Below are 27,081 nucleotides of genomic sequence, written 5' to 3' on the forward strand. Positions count from 1 at the left end.
AGTACACGCTGTTCTTGTTCGAGAACATGCTGTTCCTGTTCGAGTCTGTATTTCTCTCGAAGCGTTCTCATCTTGTGTTCTGCAAGCAAGCGTTTCGCCCTGGCACTTCTTAAGTTTGACCGCGATGACGCTTTCGTACTTGCACGGCTTACTGGAGATATCTTATCGTCATCAGGCGCCTTCTCATCAGCGACCAGCCACTGTGAAAGTCTCTCCTGGAACTCGTCGAAATTCTTCAGAGACTTTTCGAAGAATTTCAATAAATCTTCACACATTACTGAGTCCGTACACAAACCTACACACTCTTGATAAACACATTTTAATGTCTCAAAGTTGTCACACAATCTGTCGTTAAGCTGCTTAACATTCTCATAATTTTCGTATGCCGACATATTTTCTTCCAGTTTTTTATACAGCTTCGTTTAATTGGCTATCTGGGTCGAACGCGAACGCTTCGCACTATTAAAGTCTCTTGATCCGTGAGTCGCCATTTCGTTTCTTATTATTATGTTGACATATGCATTCAATCTTGAATCTTCTTCACATAAGCGTCGTTTCTTCACACACTAAGTTGAAATTCGTTTCTCCCAACGGAGTTGAAAACGGGTTATCCACAGGGAATTTGTCGAGAATTGTTAAGAGTTGGCCGTTCAAAAACAAGAAACGAGATACAAGTATGCGTCATTATTTTTATTCGCTGACGATTCTCTAAAAATAAAAACAATACATTTTATAATATATACAGTCAAACATACCAAATTATAAACATAGTATTTAAACGAAAAATTTAAACGATTGCGCGTACGTAATAATAATGATAATACATACAGAAATACATATACAATATAAGTACCAACAATATATTTACCGATATTAATTCTTCCATAAAAAAGCCTCACTCTTTAAACAATTTAAACTTTACAGATATTTACGTAGAATAACAATTGATAAATGACGTCGAATGCGTATATATATATATTTCGCGCCAACGTTATAATTAAATTTCCCGTAAATTAACGGCGGCGTTAACACCTGAAATACGAATGTCAAACGCTTGAAAATTTTGACCACTGGCACTGTCAAGAATAACGTTTAGAACCCGTGTCACTTACAAAATTTAATATTGTTGGTGAGCAGTAAAAGGGGACTGTAGCCATGTGAACGGGTTATCGTACGGCAAAACCCATCACGTAAAGAAGAGTCTTCAACTTTTCAAAAAGAAATGCCTTGTTTTGCTATCAACACAAAGCTCGGAACAGGAAGGTACATGGATTATGCAATTTTTTTTTTCAAGTATAACAGTTTCATTATTCATAATTGGAGTAAAGTAGATTTTGTAGGAAAAGTGCACACTGTCAGTGATTTTTATCACGTAATCAGGGTAATATTATTTGCTTTCATTTTGAAAAAGAAAATATGCCATGTAAGGAAAAAGTTGTGTTGTAAATGCATAGAAATCAAGGACAGCATATTTGAATTTTATGACTAAGTAATGATGTTTTCCTCAAACAAACAATAAAAAAAGTATATTATGTGCCAAATACTAAAATTACTATTCTGAAAATGATATGCCAATGACTGCTACTTGTGTGATCGCCTAAATTATGTATTATGGTTATCCAAATTAAAATGATGCTGCATATTTATTATCTTTTCAGCAATGATCAACAACATTGGTGGTCCAGGAACGGTTAATTACTTTTTGTCAACACTGTATGTTCCAATGATCAATTGAACTTAAAGAAAATGGAAATACATGCGGGAAGGACCATTCATCAAGTTTCAACTATCTCCTTTATAGCAGACAGGCTTATAAGATGGAAACGAAGTAGGTATTTCACTGATTTATGCGATTGTTAATGTAGAACCGATGTTTTAAGTAATAAATAAAATGTAACGTTAAAAGTCAGTTTCATATCCAGTAGGGATAATACATGTATTTGGTATTAACATTAGGATGAAGAATGTATATATGTGGTGTTTACACTTACTAATTAATCCAGTTTAAAAGTGTGTATCATATAAAATACTATTAATGACATGCTATGTCGTGAATGTCTGAATAAATAAAAACGATGACGCATATCATAATGGATTATGTCACACTTCTCATGAAACACTAATGTCAGTTCTTACTCCTATACAAGTGCTTGTGTATTTGACATTTGTATATGATTGTTTTGTTAAATAACATGAAGAAAATGTTGTCAATTTATAGAAACAACTTTGAGAAGGCTTATTGAAGCTAAATAAATAAGAAAATAAATTTTCTTCGACTGAAACTAATTGAAGTTCTTATGAACCTGCCTGAATATAACTACATGTACTAGTCAAATATCAACTTCAAAGGAACAATGGTGTTATCTTTTCAGTGATACATTGTATGTTGATTACCTGTGCAGGAGGAAAATGAAACCAGACAGATTATGGACTCAAATTCAACCCAGAAAAAAGCTAGGCACTTGCAGTCACTGAGAGTTCTTGTTTACAGTCATGTGTTCAATGCTGCAACAACATAAATATTATAGCTGGCTCTGGACTCAACCTTATGCATCTTAAAATGATCTTCGAACGCGATGGTCTCAAGAACATTTTCATAATGAATAACTCTTACGGTCAGCCCAGGGTTACCAATGCCAAGCGTCTTTTGGAGACACTTATTCCAACCTGTCGAAGTTCTTCAAAGAACTACCATGACAATCATGTATTTGTTTTGTTTGTCATAATAAGTTTAATGTTTAAAATCACTAGTATCGCTAGTCATTGATTAATTGATAAATCTATTTTCCTTTAAACGTGTTTGATTGAATGATTAAATGTGCCATGTTACTTAATTATTAGTGTTCTTATTTCCCTGTAACATTTTCAAGTCTTATTTATAGAAGAACGCATTTCACGTGCAATTTCAAACTAGTTTAGCAAATCTTACTGCACTGAGTAGGTTCCATCTCACACATGATATATGATATGTATGTATGTTTATATGTGTATGAGTTTATTATAGGCTTTTCCTCTTTTTTTTTATCTATTTATAATAATTTTTGAACATTTAGCTCATCTTTATGCTCACATATAAAAATCTCAAATTCAGTATGGCATTTCTGGAAAAGGGGGGTAATCTTGATTGTAAAGCGGGAACTTTTCGTTTTCACTGGTGACCCCCATTTTTAGCTCGACTATTATAACATAACATAACATTTATTAGGCATAAAACAGCATATTGCAAATTTATAGCCTATACACGGTATGTGTTTGTGAGAAAGCAAAGACATGGTACATGTATTTGAGAAGTACAACACAAAACGATGAATACGAATAGTTAGGTAAAACAAAAGAGAAAAAAAAGACATGTCAAAATAATTCAAAGAATAGAATCAATAATAATACAATAATAATTGCTTTATCCAAATATATATACATTAGGCAAATGGAAACAATAATCATAGTTAATACGGTTAACTTATTATTACATCTGTTCTAATAAACATACTAAATTGAAGGCATATATTTTATATTACGTTACATTTGACCTTAGTTTTAGGGCAAAATAAACATATTTTGATAGGTTATTTAATACCTTTGTTGATTTTGATGACATTAGAATTTCGAATTTGTTCAATGTTGGCCAATGACGAAAGTACGGTTTTAGGTATTGTTGTCTAATTCCGTTATATAGGGGGCATACTAATAAAAAGTGGAATTCGCTTTCTATAGCATTCATATTACAGTAAATACACTTCCTATTTTCTTTTGGTATGTTTTCATGACGACCTTTTTCTATCGCTAGATTATGTGCAGAGATTCTGAATTGTGTAAGTGATATTCTAAATTTTTTGTTATTAATGCATTTTAAATATTTTTCCGTTTCAAGGTCATATTTGAAATATCGGTATGCAACCAGTCTATTTGAGTTATTTATATTTGTGAACCAAGTCTGTTTATATATATCCAAAATTCGATTTGTTATTATTTTTAGGTCGTACTCGTTTGGGATATGCGCATTTTGTATTTTTGCATCCATATAGAAGCTAATCCTATGTGTTCGAGAAGTTCTTTAATCGGATAAGCCCAGTTCCTACCGGCATATGTATTATTACTTTCAGCATCGCTCATAAGCAAATTATAAATAGATTTTGTCAGTAGGTTGTTGTTTCGGATCTATGATTTTTAACCAGTATTTAACTAATGTCAATTGTCGTTTTACATACATTGGGTGTCTACCTTATTCCCCGTAAAGTCCGTCTAGATTTGTGGATTTTCTGACTTTTAGTATCTTACGTAAGAATTTACAATGTATGCGTTCGATATCTTTTCCTTCATGAAAGCCCCATGTTTCGGCCGCGTAATTTAATTTGGACCCAACTAGACTGTCAAACAGTCTACATTTTTACTCTAGGTTTAATTCAAGTTGATTAAATACTGTAAACAAATTGTGTAATGCGAATTGTGAATGTTGAGCGATATGTTTTTGCGTACGGTTCCAGTCTCCGTTTTTGTAAAGATTTACCCCCAGATATTTAAATAAATCGACAATATCTAATATTGTGTTATTTAATGAAAAATTATATCGTGTATATCTACCTTTTTCAAAAATCATTATTTTGGTCTTTTTTGTATTAACTGTTAATTTTCACTCGCTGCAGTAATTTTCTAAATCTTTAAGTAGCGATTGTAGTGCGTTAGGCGAGTGAGCGAATATGACCGCGTCATCAGCGAAGAGAAGTATGAATAATTTAGTATTCTCAAGAGTAAAAAGGTCATCCATATTATCATTAAAACTTGAAACAATATCATTTATGAAAAATAAAAATAATAACGTTGAGCTTTGGTCGCCTTGTTTTGCCCCAATATTCGACTCAAATAGTGATGTATATGTTCTTTCATGCCGGACACATGCTTTGACAGAGTTATACATGCTCCGTATGGCGTTTACGAATTTTGTGCTTATGTTTTCATTAATAAGTTTTTGGAATATAAGGGTTCGGTCTAATTTATCGAAACATTTTTCGAAATCTATGAAGGCACAATATAGCTTTTTCCGTTGGCTAAGTGTTTTTTTTGTATAACAGATTGCAATACGAATATGCAATCTACTGTAGACTTTCCTTTCTGAAAGCCGAATTGGGTTTGTATCAAGTTTTTATGTTTAGTTGACCAGTTTGTCAATCGATTTAGAAGTACTGTTGAATAAATTTTTGCCAGAATATTAATAAGGGTGATACCCCTTTAGTTTTTTGCATCCTCTGTATACCCTCCCTTGAATATAGGTATAATAATTCCTTCACCCCAGGTATATATGAAATATATATAGTGGAGCTATCCTACTCACCCCGGCGTCGGCGTGAGCGTGCAAATGTTAAAGTTTGCGTACCACACCAAATATTTCCTATGTGCCTTGACATATTGCTTAAATATTTTGCATACTTCTTTACCAACATGACCCCAACCTATAAACAAGAACAGACAACTGTATCAAGCATTTTGTAAGAATTATGGCCCTTTGTTCACTTAGAATATGCATATTATTAATGTTAAAGTTTGATTACCGGAATAAACCCCCTTCGGAAGAAACCCCCTTCCCTAAAAACGGCATAGCGGAACAAACCCCCTTGCATATTTTGCATACACGGAACAAACCCCCTTCCATAGCGGAAGAATCCCCCTTCCCTAAAAACGCCATAGCGGAACAAACCCCCTTCAAGTTTTTAGACAGGCGGAATAAACTCCCTTCCAAAGTGGTATCCAAAATCCATTATCAAAGTGTTATGCGCATCTAGCAGCATATGCTATGTTTTAAACTTTATGAGTGTGTATCGCAACCGTTGTCTCTTTTTTGGTGTTTTCACTTCATATATACTAATAATTATAAATGCAGCATCAACATATCAAAACAATATCCAGGAAAGAGCAAATAATACATTGGAATATAAACCGTACTTTCGTTCTGACAATTGACGAAACGACTCGATGTACGACGTGAATCTTAATTTACCTTAATTGCAGATTCATTCATACGACACACAGACACACTTTTGTTATACGGATAATTTCAGGACATTACGGGACAGTATATTGACATGTTAATTCTTATCTTTTCAGCTTCAACTCAATTCAACAGTGAAAAAAGCGCAAAAAAATCACTTTGAATGAATGCGCGAAAATCGGATGAAAGAAGTGTACCGGCCTTTTGTTCACAAGTTGTTAATGATACACATTAAATATTTAAGCTGTGAATCTCAATTCGACAGTGAAAAACGCGCATAATCTCACTTTAAAAGAAGGTGTGAAAAACAGATTAAAGGAGTGTACCGGTCGTTAGTTCACAAGTTGTTAATTCGTCTGTTTAATTAAATTTATTTCCAAACTGCTTTGTGCTAATTAAAGAAGTGTACCGGCAGTTTGTTAAAGGGGCCTTTTCACAGATTTTGGCATTTTTTTAACTTATTCATTAAATGCTTTATATTGATAAATGTAAACATTGGATCGTAAAAGCTCCAGTAAAAAATCAAGAATAAAATTAAAAAAAGGAAAAGAACATTGCCCGGAGCAGGTTTCGAACCAGTGACCCCGGGAGTCCTGCCAGAGTCCTGAAGTAAAAACGCTTTAGCCTACTGAGCTATTTCGCCAAGAACACACGCTTGACGTATTTTATACCTTATATAAGCAATCTTCGTAGTTTCACAAAATTTAACGACAAAAACAGAACTCTCCAAATTATTCAATCGTTTCGCGTTGCAACGCTTTATAATTTTTAGGTTTTAAAATCGTCAAAAGATGCATATAATGGCTATATTAGACCATGGTAAATGTTCAGTATTACTGTTTCCTCACAAATATCATAACTAAAACGAAAATGTGCGAATCTGAAACAACTTTTTTCAATTTTGTCAATTTACCAAAGCGTGAAAAGATCCCTTTAACAACTTGACAATGTTTAGATGGTCGTGTGAATTTCACTTGCATTTGTTAAACTGAGATTAGATATAAGAGTTTTATATGTGTTAAATTGTACTATATAGATAAAAATATGTTACAATTACCCAAAATAGGCAAGATTTTTTTTTTCATTAAAGACGAATTAAATAAAATGCAGTAACGACAAATTAGCGCCCCGCGCCGATCGTGACGACGATATTACGTAAATATTTTCCTACAATAACCGAAGCATTCGAGCTATCCTACTCACGTCGGCGTTGGCGTTAGCGTCCAAATGTTAAAGTTTGCGTACCACCCCAAATATTTCCTATGTCCCTTGATATATTGCTTTTATATTTTGCATACTTCTTTACCAATCATGACCCCAACCTTTAAACAAGAGCAGACAACTGTATCGAGCATTTTGTAAGAATTATGGCCCTTTTTCACTTAGAATATGCATATAATTGATAAATCTATGTTAAAGTTTGCTTACCACCTAAAATATTTTCAATGTCCCTTGACCTATTGCTTTCATATTTTGCAAACTTTTTTACCAATATGACTCCAATCTATAAACAAGAGCCGACAACTGTATCACGCATTTTGTAAGAATTACATTACGGCCCTTTTTAGCTCACCTGATTGCTCAAGTGAGCTTTTGTGACCGGTCTTGGTCCGTCTTCCGTCCGTCCGTCGTCCACATTTGGTTTGTAAACACTCTAGAGGCCACATTTCATGTCCGATCTTCATGAAACTTGGTCAGAAGATTTGTCCCAATGTTATCTCGATCAAGTTCGAAACTGGGTCATGCTGGGTCAAAAACTAGGTCACTAGGTAAAAAAAATACAACCTTGTAAACACTGTAGAAGTCACATTTCATGCCCAATCTTCATGTAACTTTGTCAAAATGTTTGCCTTAATAATATGTTGGTCGAGTTCAAAAGTGGTTCCGGTCCATTGAAAAACATGGCCGCCAGTGGGCGGGACAGTTTTCCTTATTTGGCTATAGAGAAACCTTGTAAACACTCTAGAAGTCACAATTTTAGCCCAATCATCATGAAAATTGGTCAAAACATTGGTGAGAACATTTGTTTCCTTGATATGAGAGTTGAGTTCGGAAATGGTTTCGGTCAGTTGAATAACATGGCTGCCGGGGGCAGTTTTCTTATATTTATATAGTAAAAAAAGCTTGTGAACACTCTAGAAATCACATTTTTTGCCCAATCATCATAAAACTTGGTACAAAGATTGGTTTTATATATATCACATAATTAATGCCACAATTATTTCCCTTAGATTGTCCAAATTTTCATTATATTATACAAAATCCTTGTAAACACTCTAGAGGTTACAATTTTGTTTCAGATTTTATGAATCTTGGTCATAATATTTATTTTTGTAAGCAAAGTTTGATGTTTGGTAAGGGGGGTGGGGTCAACTAAAAATATAGGTCACCAGGTCAAATCTTACAAAAACAAAAACACTCCGTATGCCAGAGTTTTGGTTCAATAATGATGAAACTTGGATGTTTGTCTGGACAATATCTAGGTCAAGTTTGACGTTTGGTAAAGATTGAATGAACCGACTCCTCTCAGGTGAGAGAACTAGGGCCATCTTGTCCCTCTTGTTTGTCTTAGTAACTGAATATTTTCTTAAATTTTGTATTTAGATCCACTTGACTTCTTAAGTATCAAAGCTATTGCTTTCAAACTTCAAATATTTTTTTTACTACCATGAGGATTGTATTCATAATTTGACAATACAACACTTACCTGAATACCACAATGGACTCCACCCAAACAAAATAATACCCCACGCCCCAACCCAGAATCCCTGTCCCCGCCCCCCCCAAAAAAAAAATTTTTTTTTTTTCCTTTTTTATTTTTAAAAGATTGTCGAATAAATGACCCCACCCCACATTATACCCCCGCTCAACCCCGCCCCCTACCCAACACAAAAAGAATATTTTTTCTTTGAAACATGGTTAAAAAAAACAACAAATATTTATTTACTTTATTTTTGAAAGACTGTCCAAACATTCCACCCTAGCTATTGCTATCAAACTTGAAAAAAAATCTTATTAGTTTGTTATAAGTCTTTACAAATGTTCAATAGATTGTTGAAAAATACCTGCTACCTTGACCTTATTGAATAATTTGAACAATTTCCCCATGATGGCTTATGTTATACTGTCAAGCACTCGAATAGTCGAGCGCGCTGTCCTCTGACAGCTCTTATTTTCGTTATTTTTCATTCAAGCATACATTGTAGATGATTTCTATGTTCGAAGATTATAATCACATTTTGCCATGTTTTTTTTCGACAATTAATTTAAAAAAAGACTCGTGACTAGAGATTGAAATTTTTCTCGTTTTCGAAGGATGATGACAACACTTGTTTGTTTATATTTTCTTTATTCCTTTTGTAACATGTTATAAACTATCATATTTGTATAAAGTATGCATTTATCTGTTAATACATACTAAAAAAGTGTTGTTTGTTCAACATTTGGATGAATGAGAGTGAATTTTGTAAATAAATGGTTCACAAAAAATGGAAAAAAATAATTTGGGGGGTCAAAACTGAAAATGTAAAAAAAAATATGTACGGTGAATTGTATTTAAACATTAATGATCAATGCAGAATACCACCATTCTTAGAAATTTGCGAAGAAAGAAGAGAAAATCAACATGTCAACACCCTCAATCTGCTCAGAAAGCGTTAACTTTTTCATACAATTTTCTTTTCTTTCATTTTAATGAATGCCGTTAGAGTCCCGGTAAAGCTCTGGTACATAAGAAAACCGGCGCTCTGCCGGAATGCCACCGGCATTCACCGGGGCTCCGCCGGGGCTTTACCGGCGACGACCGGGGTGAAACCGGGACGTTGCCGTAGCTCTGCCGGGGTCTGATGCCGGTAGAGACACGGTGAGTGCCGGCGGTGTTACGGTATACCGGGGCTCTGCCGGGACGCTGCCGGCTTTCACCAGGGCTCTACCGGCGACAACCGGGGCTATGCCGGGACGCTGCCGGCTTTCACCGGGGCACTACCGGCGACAACCGGGGCTTGACCGGGATACACCGTAGCCAGTCCGGGTTGACCGGGACTCTGCCGGGCTGTTGACCGGCTTCAACCGGGGCGGCACCGGGAAATAGTGTGACTGCGTTAAAAAAATGTCTACGAATCATCCCGGTCCTCGCCGGTCGACCGGCGTTAGCAAACCGGGATGGACCGGGGCTCTACCGGCAAAAGTGAGACTGGGGCTTAAGTGGATTTTCTTTTGTATACACATTACAAAGGAAGTATGAGTGTTTTCCTGCTCTGTTAATTATGTAATAGAAAACTATTTTAGGCTATTGAAAGGTATTTATTTGACGCCAACAATTACAGTTTTTTGCGGCCATGTTGTTGTTGTATATCTTCACCGCCTATGTAGACGAACCTCTACCAGATCTGTAGAGTTGAACAAAAGGTTATCGTTCCCACATCCAGTATCGTGTTGTCCTCCACCGTCTATGTACACTGTAGTATATACACAACTATTGTCTTTTCTTGCAGTCTCTGAGCTTCTGCACTCAACTGCTAGGGTCAATCCGTATACATTCGGACAAAGGGGAAATTCGGACAAAACATCCTAAATGCATTTTACGTCACACTTAACCTAGCCCCACGCCTTCAGCGCCTACAGCGCTTTGATTAAGATAAGTGGTGCAGAAAAACACGTCGAATATTTTTTTTAAAGATATTTCTTGTTATATTTGATCAAGAATGTAACCCGCCTTCCAGATTCGCTTAATGGGTCAAGTTCCCCACGGGTACTACTTCCCCGTACCCCACTACTTCCCCGTACCCCACTACTTCCCCGTACCCCACTACTTCCCCGTACCCCTAAATGTTTTTTCGTACCCAAATTTATTTTCCTACCCAAATTTATTTTCCTACCCATTTTTTTCCTTCCCAATTGTTTTTTCGTAACCAAATTTTTGTTCGTACTCATTTTTTTTTGGCCTAATTTTTGTACCCAAAATGTTCGTACACATTTTTTTCTTACCCAAAATTTTCGTACCCACATACACAATTGTGGTGATGTAGATAAACTTAAATTGATGCTTTTATATCCATCCTTTTCAAAAGCATTGTCACACCAGTACTGTCAGTACTTAGATTGAAAATACAGGTGGAACATTTCGACACAAAATATGTATATTTTAAACAACGGTGAAATTTGTATTGTTTTTTTTTTGGTTCTTGTTCGTTCATCTTCATCACGAACTGTTTGCTAGAAAGTGTTTGTCATATTTACGTACATAAAAATGCCATACATGTTGATAAGTATATGAATCAATACATGGTGCATAGCACATTTATAGTGCAAGTTTATAAATTAATATTTGCTGGTTTTTGCATATTAAGACACATAGGAATTACGTAGGCACTACATACTTTTATGTGTAAATACAAACTGCATATTTTTGTAATTTGCGCAAATGATACTTTATCAGATATTACTATGTGGCATATTGCATACTATGCATTGAACATGATTTTACTGAGACACAGTTTTCTTTCAATCCTTTCAAGTCAAACCTTTATATTCCACAGCTTTTATTTCTAATGATACTTTTCGATGTAAATTTAATGTCAGATTTTGTTATACATATCAACCGGACAAAGCTCGATAGCCTATTCCGGCTTTCAGGGATGATTTCCGGACAAGCTTACAACGAACTAGCCTTGGCATCCTGCGAGATTGAATATAGATACTTTTTAAAAAGTTGCACAGATATTAAACTTGAACGTTGGCTTATGGAAAACCTAAAATTAAAAGATGTGTGTATGTCAGTATAAAAACCATGTAATAAGATGTTTTCTAACTAAATCAGGGTAGGGAACAAAGGGGCCGTAAACATATCTGTGAGCAATAAGAACTATGAAATATAAGAACACTCATCGAAGTAAAGCCGCTAATTGTACGGGACACATACAGCATCTATTGATTTGTAGAGATGCGGCTGGAACTATTGTATCAGCTAGACATTTCTAGAGTGATATTCTATAGCTTCAATCTAAACGTTAGGCCAGCATCGTTGCAAAATGCAATGCTGCATCCTTATACTTTTTTAATTTGGCAAATGAAGAATTATATTTTATCAAGAAAGGAAATTTCTCCAATATTTTATTGGCTATCGATACAGGTCACAAGGGCAAATCCGGATAATACAATTACGCCGAACAATGCTTATTATGCCGTTTTCGATCTAAAGGTCCTACTGTTTCATCGAATGTGCACCAAAACTTTCCGGAAATGTTTATTGACATAAAATTGAAAATCATAATCATCAAAATCGCGTCCGGCTCTTCAGAGTAATTGCCCTACATTTATACGGAAAAACAAAGCCTTGCCGTTTTAGCTCTCCAGGGTGCAGGATCACGTTACTTTGTGGGGTTCAACCTTTTAACTTTATTGGATTTATACACGACGGTAAGTGGTGCTTTATTTCAAATCACTTGATACAATAATTTTTCTTAAGAATTTCAACTAACGCATAAAAGACAGATTTTATGCTGCTTATGGAAATGTGAAATACATCGGAATTGCTTTATTCAATAAGCCTGTGTTCTTGTTAAAAAATTCGGTATCTTCCGCATTCATTGTAATTTAAACGTAACGACTAACGTGAAATTTTGTTAACAAATTCAGACGTTTTCAAGGATTTATTCTTATACCATAGTATATCGACACAAACTGCAATAAAAACTGTCTTTTATGCACTAACGAGCTTTGCAAATGTATTTCAATAACTTGAGATGTTTGCAAACAAAGTTCTTAACGGCGTGTTAACATTCTGTCCAGCCCGTGTGTAAAACACGGGAAACCCCGTTGATTCTGCACCCTGTTAACTCAGGCCAGAGCTCCAGATAAGATGCGTATCTGCGTATTTACGCATTGAAAAATTAAAAAAAACACATTAAAAATCAGCCAGGTACGTAACATTACGCAATAAAAATCTTGGCACGTATTTTTAATCGATTAAAGTATTTTAAAGAAATATTATCATTTTAACTTCTTTCCTTTGCATCTATTTATATAAATAACCAATAATAATATTTCAAGATTAAACACGCCATGTAATATATCAGTTATCTGTGTAAATAGAAAATACCCCTCAATATTCCCAAGTATCCTTTATGGATGAAACAAAGGAGTAAAATACGCTTTAACAATAATATCAGGGGGTAATATACCCTTTTGACTAAATCCTTATCTGGAGCTCTGACTCACGCCCGTAGCCAGGGCTTTGTAAAGGGGGTGCGAATTTTTGTCATAGTACTATTGTTATTGAGCAACGAAGTGGAGAAAAGAGTATGTGCGGGCGGGGATGTTGCAAACGTAAACTCCTGCATTCTGGTCATTTTTTAAATGTATTCAGAGACTGAAGTTATAAAGCATTTTATATGAAAATTTACTTTCATTGACCATACTCAGTGACTGATCAACATGAATATGTTACAAAATACATGTATTCCCCACCACGTTTTTCAATAAACACCTTTTTCTATCAGTCACGGGAATACATCATTTTATACGGTGTTTAACCAGACACTAGTATGCGCGCACACACTTTGTTTACCTATGCAACAAACAATTATAGAATGTGAAATCAATAAGAACGGTATAAAATATCATTATTTATTGGAATCTTGATAACCTTGGTGTGTTTAACCATTCTAACATTCTACCATTCATAAATCGAGCAAATTAAATGGAAATATTTGACTTTTTACAAAACAATTATTTGTCTGCTACTATGGATAGTACCAGAGGCCTAGCATTGCTCAAAACGTGCTAATAGTTTATTGTACAGCAAACACTGATTAACAAAACTGGGTCTTCTCTCATGTGCATCAATTCTAAAAAGAAATCAAAATGGTATAATTGGTTACTTATTTATTTTTTTACTATTTTAAACAAATAAGTTATCTTTTTCAAAACGAATTTCGGAAACATACCTGATAACAACCCTCTTCCTAGACTGACACGAGCAAATGATAACAACAGTGTTCTGATAACAATCCTCTCCCTAGACTGACACGGGCAAAGGATAACAACAGTGACCTGATAACAACCCTCTCCCTAGACTGACACAGGCACAGGTTAACAACAGTGACCTGATAACAACCCTCTCCCTAGACTGACACGGGCAAAGGATAACAACAGCGACCTGATAACAACCCTCTCCCTAGACTGACACGGGCAAAGGATAACATCAGCGACCTGATAACAACTCTCTCCCTAGACTGACACGGGCAAAGGATAACAACAGCGACCTGATAACAACCCTCTCCCTAGACTGACACAGGCAAAGGATAACAACAGCGACCTGATAACAACCCTCTCCCGAGACTGACACAGGCAAATGATAACCTGATAACAACCCTCTCCCTGGACTGACACGGGCAAAGGATAACAACAGCGACCAGATAACAACTCTCTCCCTAGACTGACACGGGCAAAGGATAACAACAGTGACCTGATAACAACCTTCTCCCTAGACTGACACGGGCAAAGGATAACAACAGTGACCTGATAACAACCCTCTCCCTAGACTGACACGGTCAAAGGATAACAACAGTGACCTGATAACAACCCTCTCCCTAGACTGACACGGGCAAAGGATAACAACAACGACCTGATATAAACCTTCTCCCTAGACTGACACGAGCAAAGGATAACAACAGTGACCTGATAACAACCCTCTCCCTAGACTTACACGGGCAAAGGATAACAACAGTGACCTGATAACAACCCTCTCCCTGGACTGACACAGGCAAAGGATAACAACAGTGACCTGATAACAACTCTCTCCCTAGACTGACACGGGCAAAGGATAACAACAGTGACCTGATAACAACCCTCTCCCTGGACTGACACAGGCAAAGGATAACAACAGCGACCTGATAACAACCCTCTCCCTAGACTGACACAATCAAAGGATAACAACAGCGACCTGATAACAACCCTCTCCCTAGACTGACACGGGCAAAGGATAACAACAGTGACCTGATAACAACCCTCTCCCTAGACTGAAACGGGCAAAAGATAACAACAGTGACCTGATAACATCCCTCACCCTAGACTGACACGGGCAAAGGATAACAACAGTGACCTGATAACAACCCTCTCCCTAGACTGACACGGGCAAAGGATAACATTAACGACCTGATAACAACCTTCTCCCTAGACTGACATGGGCAAAGGATAACAACAGTGACCTGATAACAACCCTCTCACTAGACTGACACGGGCAAAGGATAACAACAGTGACCTGATAACAACCCTCTCCCTAGACTGACACGGGCAAAGGATAACAACAGTGACCTGATAACAACCCTCTCCCTAGACTGACACGGGCAAAGGATAACAACAGTGACCTGATAACAACCCTCTCCCTAGACTGACACAGGCAAATGATAACAACAGTGACCTGATAACAACTCTCTCCCTAGACTGACACAGGCAAAGGATAACAGCAGTGACCTGATAACAACCCTCTCCCTAGACTGACACGGGCAAAGGATAACAGCAGTGACCTGATAACAACCCTCTTCCTAGACTGACACGGGCAAAGGATAACAACAGCGACCTGATAACAACCCTCTCCATAGACTGACACGGGCAAAGGATAACAACAGCGACCTGATAACAACTCTCTCCCTAGACTGACACGGGCATAGGATAACAACAGTGACCTGATAACAACCCTCTCCCTAGACTGACACGGGCAAAGGATAACAACAGCGACCTGATAACAACCCTCTCCCTTGACTGACACGGGCAAAGGATAACAACAGCGACCTGATAACAACCCTCTCCCTGGACTGACACGGGCAAAGGATAACAACAGTGACCTGATAACAACCCTCTCCCTAGACTGACACGGGCAAAGGATAACAACAGAGACCTGATAACAACCCTCTCCCTAGACTGACACGGGTAAAGGATAACAACAGTGAACTGATAACAACCCTCTCCCTAGACTTACACGGGCAAAGGATAACAACAGTGACCTGATAACAACCCTCTCCCTGGACTGACACAGGCAAAGGATAACAACAGCGACCTGATAACAACCATCTCCCTTGACTGACACGGTCAAAGGATAACAACAGCGACCTGATAACAACCCTCTCCCTAGACTGACACGGGCAAAGGATAACAACAACGACCTGATATAAACCTTCTCCCTAGACTGACACGGGCAAAGGATAGCAACAGTGACCTGATAACAACCCACTCCTTAGACTGACACGGGCAAAGGATAACAACAGTGACCTGATAACAACCTTCTCCCTAGACTGACACGGGAAAAGGATAGCAACAGTGACCTGAAAACAACCCTCTCCCTAGACTGACACGGTCAAAGGATAACAACAGTGACCTGATAACAACCCTCTCCCTGGACTGACACGGGCAAAGGATAACAACAACAACCTGATATAAACCTTCTCCCTAGACTGACACGGGCAAAGGATAACAACAGTGACCTGATAACAACCCTCTCCCTAGACTGACACGGGCAAAGGATAACAACAGTGACCTGATAACAACCCTCTCCCTGGACTGACACAGGCAAAGGATAACAACAGTGACCTGATAACAACCCTCTCCCTAGACTGACACGGGCAAAGGATAACAACAGTGACCTGATAACAACCCTCTCCCTGGACTGACACAGGCAAAGGATAACAACAGCGACTTGATAACAACCCTCTCCCTAGACTGACACGGTCAAAGGATAACAACAGCGACCTGATAACAACCCCCTCCCTAGACTGACACGGGCAAAGGATAACATTAACGACCTGATAACAACCTTCTCCCTAGACTGACACGGGCAAAGGATAACAACAGTGACCTGATAACAACCCTCTCCCTAGACTGACACGGGCAAAGGATAACAACTGTGATCTGATAACAACCCTCTCCCTAGACTGACACGGGCAAAGGATAACAACAGTGACCTGATAACAACCCTCTCCCTAGACTGACACGGGCAAAGGATAACAACAGTGACCTGATAACAACCCTCTCCCTAGACTTACACGGGCAAAGGATAACAACAGCGACCTGATAACAACTCTCTCCCTAGACTGACACGGGCAAAGGATAACAACAGCGACCTGATAACAACCCTCTCCCTAGACTGACACGGGCAAAGGATAACAACAGCGACCTGATAACAACCTTCTTCCTAGACTGACACGGGCAAAGGATAACAACAGTGACCTGATAACAACCCTCTCCCTAGACTGACAAGGGCAAAGGATAACAACAGTGACCTGATAACAACCCTCTCCCTGGACTGACACAGGCAAAGGATAACAACAGTGACCTGATAACAACCCTCTCCCTAGACTGACACGGGCAAAGGATAACAACATGACCTGATAACAACCCTCTCCCTGGACTGACACAGGCAAAGGATAACAACAGTGACCTGATAACAACCCTCTTCTTAGACTGACACAGGCAAAGGATAACAACAGTGACCTGATAACAATCCTCTCCCTAGACTGACACGGGCAAAGGATAACAACAGTGACCTGATAGCAACCCTCTCCCTGGACTGACACAGGCAAAGGATAACAACAGCGACCTGATAACAACCCTCTCCTTTGACTGACACGGTTAAAGGATAACAACAGCGACCTGATAACAACCCTCTCCCTAGAGTGACACGGGCAAAGGATAACAACAGCGACCTGATAACAACCCTCTCCCTAGACTGACACGGGCAAAAGATAACAACAGTGACCTGATAACAACCCTCACCCTAGACAGACACGGGCAAAGGATAACAACAGTGACCTGATAACAACCCTCTCCCTAGACTGACACGGGCAAAGGATAACAACAGTGACCTGATAACAACCCTCTCCCGAGACTGACAAAGGCAAATGATAACAACAGTGACCTGATAACAACTCTCTCCCTAGACTGACACGGGCAAAGGATAACAACAGTGACCTGATAACAACTCTCTCCCTAGACTGACACGGGCAAAGGATAACAACATGACCTGATAACAACCCTCTCCCTGGACTGACACAGGCAAAGGATAACAACAGTGACCTGATAACAACCCTCTTCCTAGACTGACACAGGCAAAGGATAACAACAGTGACCTGATAACAATCCTCTCCCTAGACTGACACGGGCAAAGGATAACAACAGTGACCTGATAGCAACCCTCTCCCTGGACTGACACAGGCAAAGGATAACAACAGCGACCTGATAACAACCCTCTCCTTTGACTGACAAGGTTAAAGGATAACAACAGCGACCTGATAACAACCCTCTCCCTATAGTGACACGGGCAAAGGATAACAACAGCGACCTGATAACAACCCTCTCCCTAGACTGACACGGGCAAAAGATAACAACAGTGACCTGATAACAACCCTCACCCTAGACAGACACGGGCAAAGGATAACAACAGTGACCTGATAACAACCCTCTCCCTAGACTGACACGGGCAAAGGATAACAACAGTGACCTGATAACAACCCTCTCCCGAGACTGACAAAGGCAAATGATAACAACAGTGACCTGATAACAACTCTCTCCCTAGACTGACACGGGCAAAGGATAACAACAGTGACCTGATAACAACTCTCTCCCTAGACTGACACGGGCAAAGGATAACAACATGACCTGATAACAACCCTCTCCCTGGACTGACACAGGCAAAGGATAACAACAGCGACCTGATAACAACCCTCTCCTTTGACTGACACGGTTAAAGGATAACAACAGCGACCTGATAACAACCCTCTCCCTAGAGTGACACGGGCAAAGGATAACAACAGCGACCTGATAACAACCCTCTCCCTAGACTGACACGGGCAAAAGATAACAACAGTGACCTGATAACAACCCTCACCCTAGACAGACACGGGCAAAGGATAACAACAGTGACCTGATAACAACCCTCTCCCTAGACTGACACGGGCAAAGGATAACAACAGTGACCTGATAACAACCCTCTCCCGAGACTGACAAAGGCAAATGATAACAACAGTGACCTGATAACAACTCTCTCCCTAGACTGACACGGGCAAAGGATAACAACAGTGACCTGATAACAACTCTCTCCCTAGACTGACACGGGCAAAGGATAACAACATGACCTGATAACAACCCTCTCCCTGGACTGACACAGGCAAAGGATAACAACAGTGACCTGATAACAACCCTCTTCCTAGACTGACACAGGCAAAGGATAACAACAGTGACCTGATAACAATCCTCTCCCTAGACTGACACGGGCAAAGGATAACAACAGTGACCTGATAACAACCTTCTCCCTGGACTGACACAGGCAAAGGATAACAACAGCGACCTGATAACAACCCTCTTCTTTGACTGACACGGGCAAAGGATAACAACAGCGACCTGATAACAACCCTCTCCCTAGAGTGACACGGGCAAAGGATAACAACAGTGACCTGATAACAACCCTCTCCCTAGACTGACACGGGCAAAAGATAACAACAGTGACCTGATAACAACCCCCACCCTAGACAGACACGGGCAAAGGATAACAACAGTGACCTGATAACAACCCTCTCCCTAGACTGACACGGGCAAAGGATAACATTAAACACCTGATAACAACCTTCTCCCTAGACTGACACGGGCAAAGGATAACAACAGTGACCTGATAACAACCCTCTCCCTAGACTGACACGGGCAAAGGATAACAACAGTGACCTGATAACAACACTCTCCCTAGACTGACACGGGCAAAGGATAACAACAGTGACCTGATAACAACCCTCTCCCTAGACTGACACGGGCAAAGGATAACAACAGTGACCTGATAACAACCCTCTCCCTAGACTGACACGGGCAAAGGATAACAACAGTGACCCGATAACAACCCTCTCCCTAGACTGACACGGGCAAAGGATAACAACAGTGACCTGATAACAACCCTCTCCCTAGACTGACACGGGCAAAGGATAACAACAGTGACCTGATAACAACCCTCTCCCTAGACTCACACAGGCAAATGATAACAACAGTGACCTGATAACAACTCTCTCCCTAGACTGACACGGGCAAAGGATAACAGCAGTGACCTGAAAACAACCCTCTCCCTAGACTGACACAGGCAAAGGATAACAGCAGTGACCTGATAACAACCCTCTTCCTAGACTGACACGGGCAAATGATAACAACAGCGACCTGATACCAACCCTCTCCCTAGACTGACACGGGCAAAGGATAACAACAGCGACCTGATAACAACTCTCTCCCTAGACTGACACGGGCAAAGGATAACAACAGTGACCTGATAACAACCCTCTCCCTAGACTGACACGGGAAAAGGATAACAAAAGCGACCTGATAACAACCCTCTCCCTAGACTGACACGGGAAAAGGATAACAACAGCGACCTGATAACAACCCTCTCCTTTGACTGACACGGGCAAAGGATAACAACAGTGACCTGATAACAACCTTCTCCCTAGACTGACACGGGCAAAGGATAACAGCAGTGACCTGATAACAACCCTCTTCCTAGACTGACACGGGCAAAGGATAACAACAGCGACCTGATAACAACCCTCTCCCTAGACTGACACGGGCAAAGGATAACAACAGCGACCTGATAACAACTCTCTCCCTAGACTGACACGGGCAAAGGATAACAACAGTGACCTGATAACAACCCTCTCCCTAGACTGACACGGGCAAAGGATAACAACAGCGACCTGATTACAACCCTCTCCCTAGACTGACACGGGAAAAGGATAACAACAGCGACCTGATAACAACCCTCTCCCTAGACTGACACGGGCAAAGGATAACAACAGTGACCTGATAACAACCTTCTCCCTAGACTGACACGGGCAAAGGATAACAACAGTGACCTGATAACAACCCTCTCCCTAGACTGACACGGGCAAAGGATAACAACAACGACCTGATAACAACCCTCTCCCCGGACTGACACGGGCAAAGGATAACAACAGTGACCTGATAACAACCCTCTCCCTAGACTGACACGGGCAAAGGATAACAACAGTGAACTGATAACAACCCTCTTCCTAGACTGACACGGGCAAAGGATAACAACAGAGACCTGATAACAACCCTCTCCCTAGACTGACACAGGCAAAGGATAACAACAGTGACCAACAGCCTAATTTTTAGATATGGAACAGATTGACTCTTGTATTATAGACACGTGGGTGAAAGGAATCTCCAGTTCTATAGTAAGTATACCGTTGTTACACTGGCATCTGATGACAACATCTTCAATATTTTAGCAAGGAGGAAGGGGATAACACCAGTTAATATTAAGGATACATGTACAGGAAAACGAAGCAGACCTACTAGATGGAAATGGCAGCAACACGAGTGTAGTATAACAACCGTCTTAATATAACTAAGGGACATAAGAGACGTACAACAGTCTTACTATAGGTACCCTGGCAACAGATTGAAACTAAGAACACGTCTATCAAGAAGATGTCGAGATCGGATATGTTTGCTGTCGGCGCAGGCGTCGGTGGTAGCCAGCGTGAGGCGTCGGTTACAGTCACTGGATCGGCAGTGCAAACGACAGCATCCGCCGCGGAAATGAAAATGCTGTAAGTACTTTGGAACTTATAGTTTAATCGTTTAATCACGTGCTATAATAAGAAATTCAATTTTTTAATTATGTTTAACTGCAGATTATAATTATTAATATTGTACCAATTCGTGGGATTTCGCGACATAACTGCCACAATTAAAATATATTTATCAATCTAATCGCGACCCTTTGGCAGTCAGGTTCAAAAGGAAACCCCATGATAACATATATATGTATAATAAATAGATAATAGTATGTAAAAGTGCCGCGTTATCAAATATAAACCCGGATACATACCGGGGTATGTTGCTTTATGTATTTCTTTTACTACATTTATATGGCACAGGTGGTTAGCGTGTGGCTATGATATTAATTAGTGAAAACACCATTTTGAATTATAAATAATCAAATTATAACGAAAAATTAACTTTTTTGTAAAATAATTTTTTCACTATCAAATATATTTATAACAAGGTATCCAACTCAAAATCGCCCGAAAACAGGGTTTATCGCTTTGAACAGCCATAACTTCATCAATTGTGAAGCGATTTTCGTGAACGCATAAATTTCTGGAAATATACATATTTTGTAATATTTCTACAAATGATGGGTCAAATTTCAAGAAATAACACGGTACACAACTCGCTCGACCTACGGTACTTGACAGCGATCAGACCCGATGTATGGTATATGGTTACATGTTCTTTCTACATTCATGATAAGGGTAATTTCACCATCACATATTATTTGGATACTATGAACATATATACCAGAATATTTTGTTTGACGTCAAATGTTGAATTTGTGATCATGGTCGTCCGGTTAGCGCAGCTGGTATACACACTTCTAACCTAGTGCGCACGGCTACATGTACCTGCGTTTGTGATTTTGGTTGCTGGTAAACACACATGGTTCAACATGCCGGGTCCTTGTATATTGCAGCCGACGGCGCGAAAGGACTATACAACCGGAAACAATAACTAATAGCCATACAATATTCTAAATTGTACTGTCTTACTTATAAACAGAGTCTTAATTTACAAAGCAGCCTTGTGTTCTCAAACTTTATATTTTAATGACTTCCCGAGATTAAACAGAACAACAGGATAAACAACATACAGGTTAAATAAATATTTAGATTTACTATTTTAACACCAGGAAATAAATTAAAAAACCCTCCGTAAACTGAAAATTCTCGAGGCCTCAACTCGAAACCAAGACCACATGGTTGAAAGGCTTATGCTCTATTGGATCGCTAAAAAATTATGACCGACGGTAATTAGGTAAGCAGTATATTTTCCTTGTAGAGTAACATTTTGCTGCAAATGTATTATGACATCATTCGATTTTAAATGAAACAAGAGCTCCGCAGTCGGAGACAGATGCCCTCCAAACAGGGATTGACTTAATATTTTTTGCAACAAAAATGACCATAAGAGTTAATCGTACCATATTAGTGTGACTTATACCACTTTAATAAGTTTTTAGTTGAAACAGAATTCTGCACTTCTGTTAAATCATCGTTATATTAAATGGGTTGAGAATATAAGAGTATTATAAATAGTGACGTCACGGTGATCGAATAAAATCGATTAATCGTTGTTGGATGAGAAAGTCAATTCGCTCACGAGTTATCAATCGGACATGATTTTCAATGTCACAGTGACTTTGATGATTGACCTAAATTTCAATAGGGACTATATATCTACTGTTCGATATGCATTGATCTGCAAAATATGAGGCCAATCTTTGATAACCTAGCGAATGGAAATCAATATAACACTTATATGTCACCGTGACACTGACCTTTGATAAAGTGACCCCAATTTCAATAGGGGTCTTCTACTGTTCTAGGCCATTGCACATGGGAATTATCAAGCCAATTGGTCAATTTGTTGAGGAGTTATTGATCGGACACGATTTTCACACTGATTGTGACAGTGACCATGACCTTTGACTTAGTGACCCCAATTTCAATAGGGGTCATCTTCTGTCCAAGGCCAATGCACATGGGAAGTATCAAGCCAATTGGTGAATCATTTGACAAGTTATTGATCGGAAACGATTTCACACTTAGTGTGACAGTGACTTTGACCTTTGACCTAGACAACCTTTACAGTAATATACAGAAAGTAATCTAGTTTACAAGAACACATTTTTGCGATCTCAGACCATCACGCAGACCATCAAGCAGTTGATTGTTTTTAACGAACGGTAACTCTGTCAAAGGTAAACTTAAATACTCTTTAAAAAGAGGCGATAAGACGCACTGTCACAAGTTGTGGCTAGTTACCAACATTTGTTTTAAACGCTTTAAAATGTTTTAATGTTCTAGTTACAAAAAAAAAATGAGCGAACAAAAGAAAGGAATGTAAGTCGCTATAATATACACATATTTTTGTTTTTTTAAACGAGTGTTGATTTATTGCCTAATTGTTTTTCGTAACCTTAAAATTAAATTGACATATCAATTAAAAATCAATTAGCAGTACATTTATTGCATGAACTCATTTTTAAACTGTTTAAAAAGTAAATTACATTAAAAATAACAATATCACGATTTTTTACAATATGTAGTATGTAAGTCCCGTGACTCGCGTGGCTAAAAAAGTCCCACTGCGTATACATCCTTTATAGAATAATGATAAACTGTTATGATTTTGTTTAAACAATCTAAATAGTTCTAATATTATTAAAAGTAATTTATTTGTTTTTGTCCCCATTCATAACAGTAAATACAAAAATGGCACAACAAGAATCGAATATACCACTGACTTGTCATCTCAAATCGAAACATGACTAGAATATACTGTGGCAAGATCAACCTTTCATCACAAATCATTAATACTGCAGAAGATTGTCATCACAAATCATTTATACTGCTGGTTTGGCTTCATACAATGCACAATTGTAGGCTACAGCCATACAATTTTTGGTGAATTTCTTATATTGTTCTGAAAAATTTAGGGAATTTGTATTAGAACAACGAAAAAACAAAGTTTCATTCACTGTCTAAAAGACGAAAAACAGAAGACATACATTTTAAAAAGCAAATTCTTACCAACATTAATGATGAATTTCATAATCACAAAAATGTATGTACTGGTAGTAAGTTGTGGCATATGTGTCTATCTAAATATTAAAGGCAGTTGTAATCCAATCGGGACAGGGGTATACCCAGTGAAAATGCAAATATATAGTAGCATTTGGGGTGCTTATCGGGCACTGCTCTTATCTTATTATACCGAACAATATAAGTAAATGGAAACAACACATATTCATGTACCATGGAAGTGTTAATGTGTCATATGAATAGATATCATTTGCAGGAAATTTGAATGGAATATATTGTGCCACAAATAATGAAAACAAGCATTTTGTATCTCGTTAAATCTTTGTAACCAGAACACATCTAACATTTAAATTTTGGCTATTGCTATAAGAAACACTGATTTTTTATGGGTTAACTTTTTACGAAATATTTTCCAAAATGTTTGTTTATTTTGAGTATTTATGTTACTTTAATGTCCCATTATTTGTAACTACAATACACGTCCATTTTCCCCTAAAAATTACATCTTGCCTGGACCAAAATATCTTTGCATGGATAATAATTGCTATTATGAATATCATTTCTCTATAAATGCTGCAAAGATAAAATTATGACACGTTTAATAAAGTTACAACCAGCCAGAAAGATTAACACATAATCATTGTAAGAAAATTGCAAGTTTCCACCGTGATTACTCTATGATCATTTCATGCATATTGATGTGATTCCATGGTGGCCAGTGTGGAATTCAAAACTGCATTCAAATCTAGTGAAACTCAAATAGGCCAAAAATATTTAATGTATAGTGTAACAAAATAATACAACCATGTATACAGAAACTTATCGTAACAATTCAGTTTGTTTCATATGTGCCAAAACTTACCTTCAGGAAAAAAATTTAAGCAGCCCCAAATATTGTTTTAAGTGAGTACAACATAGAATTTGAAAAATGAATATAAGCTGTAATATTTCCCTTAATAACCTTTTTATCCTGCATGTCCAAATTTACAGTATAGGCATTTAAATTCAATTTTAATTAGTTAAGTAATCTACATTTAGCATAGACGAGCCTTGTTTACAGTTTGAATCAATCTAAATCACACATCTGTACATCAGTGATAGAAGTGATGATTTTTTTAAGACACATTGGGCCAGAAATAAAAATGCATTTTCTGACATTTCCTACTGACTCAAAGAAATTGGAATTACTTCAACTTGTTTAACCCTTCTCGTATTCGAAGAAGGCGGCAAAAAGCAGTCACACAGACCATCTGTGTGTCACGTTTTTGTTCCACTGTAGAGCCATAACTTAACCATATATTGAAGGACTTAAAAGTAGCTTATCACAAATGTTTAACTTCATCAGACTACATGTCTCATGTAACAGCAGTCTCCCTACCTCAAAGCTGATGAGGTCAAATGGCGTATTTGGCCATAAAACAGATAGAAAATTCTTTTTCAGCCATAACTTGTCCTTATATTGATGGATTTTAAAATAACTTGGCACAAATGTAAACCATCACAAGACAACTTATTGATTGTAGCCTGAAGGGTAAAGGTCACATTTAGAGGTCAACATTAAAATTTGACCATTAAACAGCTTGTCCAGACTGTAACTTTCATGTTCATCTTGCAATATTAAAGTAAAGTACAATTACTGACCACCATGAGGTGACAGCGTGCCAGATGTTACACTCTTCTCCCTTCAACATTCGTCAAGATCATACTTAAAAGTGAAAGGTCTAATTTTACCATGAAACATCATTTCTGGACCATGAGTTTGTCATTTATCATGCAATTTTAAATAATTTACCCCAAATGACCAACATTAAGATACTGTGCTTCACATGTATCCCTTGCCACCTGAAAGGTCAATGTCACAATAAGAGGGCATTAAGTAAAATTTGCAATAAAACTGCTAATTTTTATGTCCCCCCACCACTATAGTGGGGGACATATTGTTATTGCCCTGTCTGTTGGTTTTTTGGTTTGTTGCTTTGTTTGTTTGTGTGTTTGCTTGTGCAAACTTTAACATTTGCCATAACTTTTGCAATATTTAAGATAGCAACTTTATATTTGGCATGCATGTGTATCTCATGGAGCTGCATGTTTTGAGTGGTGAAAGGTCAAGGTCATCCTTCAAGGTCAAAGGTCAAATATATGGGGACTTAGTGTTTCACAAACACATCGCTTGTTTTATATAAGATTAGTTTTGAGGCAAAGGTGGAATGTGGGGATAGTCGTTTCTTATGGACTCATATAATGGTTTAGATAAAGCAAAATGGCCAGGAAATTGTAGCCTGCCATTTGTATGCCCCACCCTTTTAAAACATGTGTCCCCTTTCTTTGTGTATGCCCCACCATTCACTTGTGGCTGTTCTGAATAATGCTGAGACAACCATGTATGCATTAAGCATCTTAATCTAATACAAAGCATATCAGTTCTAGGTGAAGTCTTAAATT

At 38.3% G+C, this 27,081-nt stretch overlaps 1 protein-coding gene across 1 annotated transcript in view; it reads left to right on the top strand.

Annotated features, from left to right (window-relative positions):
- The window catches only part of LOC127845989 (CBY1-interacting BAR domain-containing protein 1-like), a 73,813-nt gene that overhangs the window by 16,499 nt on the left and 30,233 nt on the right, over window positions 1-27,081 (top strand). The window contains exon 2 of the mRNA XM_052377169.1: window positions 21,259-21,582. Coding sequence (XP_052233129.1) covers window positions 21,461-21,582 — 122 coding nt within the window. The 5' untranslated portion in view covers window positions 21,259-21,460. The remainder of the gene's footprint in view (window positions 1-21,258; window positions 21,583-27,081) is intronic.

The sequence above is a fragment of the Dreissena polymorpha genome, chromosome 9 (assembly GCF_020536995.1).
Source record: "Dreissena polymorpha isolate Duluth1 chromosome 9, UMN_Dpol_1.0, whole genome shotgun sequence".
Lineage (NCBI taxonomy): Eukaryota > Metazoa > Mollusca > Bivalvia > Myida > Dreissenidae > Dreissena > Dreissena polymorpha.